Source organism: Cynoglossus semilaevis, chromosome 15 (assembly GCF_000523025.1).
Source record: "Cynoglossus semilaevis isolate Cse_v1.0 chromosome 15, Cse_v1.0, whole genome shotgun sequence".
Classification (NCBI taxonomy): domain Eukaryota; kingdom Metazoa; phylum Chordata; class Actinopteri; order Pleuronectiformes; family Cynoglossidae; genus Cynoglossus; species Cynoglossus semilaevis.
In genome coordinates, this window is record NC_024321.1 from 791,201 (window position 1) to 796,200 (window position 5,000).

The 5,000-nt window shown below is 37.7% G+C and overlaps 1 protein-coding gene across 4 annotated transcripts in view; it reads right to left on the reverse strand.

Moving 5' to 3' along the window:
* The window catches only part of diaph2 (diaphanous-related formin 2), a 443,473-nt gene that overhangs the window by 248,644 nt on the left and 189,829 nt on the right, over positions 1 to 5,000 (reverse strand). For all 4 annotated transcript variants that reach the window (XM_025063481.1, XM_025063479.1, XM_025063480.1 and 1 more), the window contains one exon: positions 4,465 to 4,830. In XM_025063481.1, the coding sequence (XP_024919249.1) occupies positions 4,465 to 4,830 (366 nt within the window). The remainder of the gene's footprint in view (positions 1 to 4,464; positions 4,831 to 5,000) is intronic.

A 5,000-nucleotide genomic window follows, 5' to 3' on the forward strand; every position in this document is an offset into this window, starting at 1 on the left:
AGGAGACTCTGGACAAGAAGGTGGTCAAAAAAAAAAAGAAAAAAAAAAAAAAAAAAAAAAAGCAGTGTAATTATATTTGGCCTACAAGAACATATCAAATGTGTACTGGAGTTGGCCAGTATGTAGCGGTATTGTAGTATTAGCGGTGTATGCGCTATGTTATAGCTCATACATTTTGTTTTTTTTTTTGTTGTTGTTGGCCTTTGAAAAAATATTTACATTAAAAAATAACTCAAAGGCTTAAGATAAAAAGACAGGATGAGAAATGAATACCACTGATGTGTGTTTTATTTTTTAGATTTATTTCTCATGTATTTATAATATTAAACTTTGGTTGTTCCAGATTGAATGTTTATGCAAAATTAAGTTTGTTTCCATATGAAAAAAAATCTACATTACATATCTGGAGAGAAAGGAAAACATGGACAATTGCATCAATTTTTCAATAAATATTAAGTTTGGCTAAGACTTCATCCCAGTTTTTAATGTTGGCCCACTGTGAATTTGGGTTTGACTTTTATTAACCAATAATGAAACCATTTTTACCACTAATTTAATTGATATATTTATATATTTAGGAGATATTAATTTTATATTTTGGATTTTTTTTAAAAAACAAAACAAAACAAAAAGATACCTAGAGTTGCTTGAAAATAAATCTTGTCACAATGACACTGTGATTGAGATTATTAGGCTCTCTAAAATTTTTGTATTTTATTTTTTTCATTTTTTCAACAAACAAAACAAATAGTTTTGCATTGAATCTGGAACAAGCAAAGCTCAATATTATAAACACTTTATTTCAAATTACATTTGAAATAAAACACACACCAGTGATGTAAATGTTTTTTTTCACTGGCCAATGACAAAAATATAATACTATAAAATATAGCGCATACGCCGCTACTACAAATCTTGCCAGTAAATATGGGCTATATAGTGGCTATATAGCGGTGGACCAACTGTAGTACATATTTGATATGATCTCGCGGGCCAAATATAATTACACCGTGGGCCAGATTTGGCCCCCCGGGGCCTGAGTTTGAGAGTAATTGTAAAGTTTGAAATTGTAGGAGGCCAAAACTGCAGCGAGAACCTCAGACACTCATACTGTGGGTTTAAAACATGACTCAGCCTGATTTCAAATGCATGTATGTGTTGAACAGTGCTGACATTTTACAGTGTGTAGTGAAGCTGCTCTTTTCCCCCTGAGTCTGAAATCACCGCGTCTGACTCAGAACAATGAGCCAGGAGCTCACACTGAAGCCACATGCAGTCAACTGAGACTCAAGGCGAGAGTTTTTTGTTAAAACAACTCAAATGGTGAAAATATGTACATTTCTCCCTTTCACGCATTTTAAATTCGCAACTGCTGAATGTTAATGTGATAGAGGTCAGAGATAGGTAGGAGTTTAAAACAAATATCCTTATATTAGTATACACAAGAAAAAGTCGACTTTTTTTAGGGGCAGTGGTGGCTTAGTGGTTAAGGTCCTAAGGTCCTTTCCTTTCCTCTCCTTTCCTTTCCTTTCCTTTCCTCCCCTCTCCTTACCTTTCCTTTCCTTCCCTCTCCTTTCCTTTCATTTCATTTCATTTCATTTCCTTTCCTTTCCTTTCCTTCCCTCTCCTTTCCTCCCCTCCCATCTCCTTTCCTTTCATTTCATTTCCTTTCCTTTCCTCTCCTTTCCTTTCCTTTACTCCCCTTTCCTTCCAAGGAAAGGAAAGGAAAGGAAAAGGAAAAAAGAAAGAAAAGGAAAGGAAAAAGGAAAGGAAAGGAGAGAAAAGGAGAGGGGAGGAAAGGAAAGGGAAGGAAAGGAAAAGAAAGGACAGGAAAGGAAAAAGGAAAGGAAAGGAAAGGAAAAGGGAAAGGAAAGGAAAGGAGAAGATTTTCAAAATAAAACATCTTTTAGACTCTATTCTATTTGTATCAGAGTCTGAATGACCTATTATTTTTAAAATATTGCCAGATTATATTTAAAGAAAGAAAGTAAATGGATATGACTGAATTTTCTTTGAATGAAGTAAATTAGTTTTTCGCAGTTTTTCCACTGTGTCTCGCTGCAGCCCGGTATCAAATGACCTATGGACTGGTATTGGTCCACGGACCAGGGGTTGGGGACCTCTTATCTATAAAGTCTTTAATTTACAATTCCTCTCCTCTCCTTTCCTTTCCTTTCCAAAAGAGGTTGGGGTCCACTGTTATGGATGCAGAGGGGAGGAAGAGGGGAGGAAAGGAAAGGAAATGAAATGAAATGAAAGGAAAGGAGAGGAGAGGAGAGGAAAGGAAAGGCGAGGGGAGGAAAGGAAAGGAGAGGAGAGGAGAGGAAAGGAACGGAAAGGAAAGGCAAGGAAAGGCAAGGAAAGGAAAGGAAAGGAAAGGAAAAAAAGTCTGCCCACGCCTGGTCTATAAGTTAGCAAAAAGCGGCTAAAGCGTCCCGCCAATCAAAAAGTCTGCCCACGCCTGGCCTATAAGTTAGCAAACAGCGGCTAAAGGTTAGCTAAAATTTTTCAAATATTTCTAAATTACTAGAGATTAGCCAAAAAAACATGCAAAAATAACTCGAAAAGGTTTCTGGGGCTAAAACAGAAATCACTAAAAAATAAGTAATATGTGTAGTATTATTTTTTTTTAATGTCTGGCCTTGTTCCTAAAATTCATAGAAAAATTTTGGGAATTAAAAAATAACAGTATAACTTTCTCCTAACCTGCTTTTTCATAAAAAAAAGCAAAGTGTGTCTGCTGCTGGCGCAGCCTCATTTCCATCTGCTGCATGAAGATAAGACGAACGACTCATGTCCCACTTGGTCGACACCAGCGACACTGATTGTTTTTTGTCCTCAGGTGTTTATGAATTTCATTTGCATCACTGAACCTTAATTCCTGCGGGGACGAGGTGAATGTTCACCTTCATGTCACTCTGTTCTTCTCAGATTCTCCCTCAAAAACAACAGATTCTGCCGGAGAAGAGTGCGTGCGCAGACAGTGGCACACGGTACTCTTTCAAATCCACACAGAGTGAAAGCCAGCCATGTTCATTAATCACAAAGACAGTGGCCACGAACCAGGAGTCGAAAATAAGCCGAGACTGGGTTTTGAAATGAAATACAATACTTGAATTCCAAAGTTGAATTTGCATGATGTGTATTTACATGTTTCCAGAAAAAAAATAAAATTAAATCAAAGGTAACTGTTGCCAAAGACTCTGAATGTAGCTGTCTTTTAGAAACAAATTTAGATTTTTGTTTTAGATACCGGTGTATGTATACCTAAAACATAAACACAAATTTTGCACAACTGCAAAAAAAAAATTGATAGCCAAGATATACAGTATTAATAATGATAAAATCTAGTAGATAGAAATCTAGTCAAAATGTCTGAAAGTTATTATTAAATTGTGTCAGTTAACATTTTTGAAGATGGCAGACCATAGTTGGCATAGTTTCAGTAGCTTAGCTTAGCTTAGCAAAAGGAAATTGGCAGGAAAATAGCTTCTGAAGTCACGGACCGAAAAGACCAATCGAAATTAATATTTAGTGGACGTTTTGATGACTTTTTCACATCATATCTCCTATTCTATCACCGGCTGAAGAATTAAAAAAAATGTTCATAAAGTCACTTTAATAACTCCACCCTTGTTTGAATTCCTTCATTCTTTTAAAACCATGGCTTGATTAAACACCAGCCTTTAAAACAATGTCAACAATTAACACAAAGCTCCTGTCTGATGTTTTGGTGTCTTTCGGCAAATGGAGGTTAAAAAAAATGCACAAGGTCACAGAAAAATCTGCGGAAAACTGAAAAAAAACAGATGAATGAATGCTAAGAATGCTGATTGGAAATGTGTTGTGAAAGAAAGAAAAAATAACATGACTAAAAAAATAAAATGACTTCACTCTGGCATTTTATAAAAGTATATTCATACTAAAAAAAATCCACAAATTCCAGAATGTGGGAGAAAAATAATATCTGATGAAGAGTTGAGTTTTAGAAAAAAAATACCTGTAAAGAAACCGTTAGCTTACGAATTGTTTTTGTAATGTAATGAGCTGTAGTAATATATTTTAAAAACACTAATATATATATAAGCGAGTGAAAGAACAAGGTACACTCAATGCTATTAAACTATTTCAAGCTAATCTTTCAGTAAGGTCTGGCTAAAGCTTCAGCTATCACTTCAGCTAATGCTAGCTAATGCTATTTTTCGTATTAATAGAGTTGACTCTAAAGTTAAATCTGTGGTTTACAACTTTAGCTTCTTCAAAAAGCCTAAACTGGCGTTGTCAAACATTATTTATGCTATATTTATACTGGTCCCCTGAAGTGACTTTGACACCTCTGGTCTAAGCTAATATGATACCATATTGCTGAGTTAACGTTGATGGAATTTTGACTCTTTTAGCAATGGCCTACTTTTATGCTAACACTTGGCTAATTGCTGGAAAGTGTTGGTTCTGTTTCCATACCTTGGTCCAGTTGACCCTCTTCATCACAGTCTCAGGTTTGTACGCCTTCTTCGGCTCCAGACCGTAAGGCAATTTCACCACCGGTAACATAGGAGGAGGTGGAGGAGCACCGGGGCCACCAAAGAAAGGCGGAGGAGGAGGTGGAGGCCCGCAACCTGGAGGAGGAGGCGGGGGTGGAGGGCCTCCCCCTGGAGGAGGAGGTGGTGGAGGAGGAGGTGGAATTCCAGCGTGGCCGGGCAGAGGAGGTGGCGGAGGAGGTCCCGCGCCAGGTGGAGGCGGTGGAGGCGGTGGAGGGGGAGGTGGTGGTGGAGCAGCTGCACCTCCTGGTGCGGTAGGAGCTCCGGGAGCTTTCACACCGGCTGCAACCTGTGATAAAAAAGTCGGTCACAGTCAGTACGTGGACAGGAACAATCCCCACACACCAAATCGTACTCCTGCCAACTAACGAAAGATGGCAAAGCTAGCTAAAGTCGAAGTTTAAGGTGCGTAAAAACAGTTTAGTTTAAAATGTGCGAAATAAATAGGTCTGAAAACAA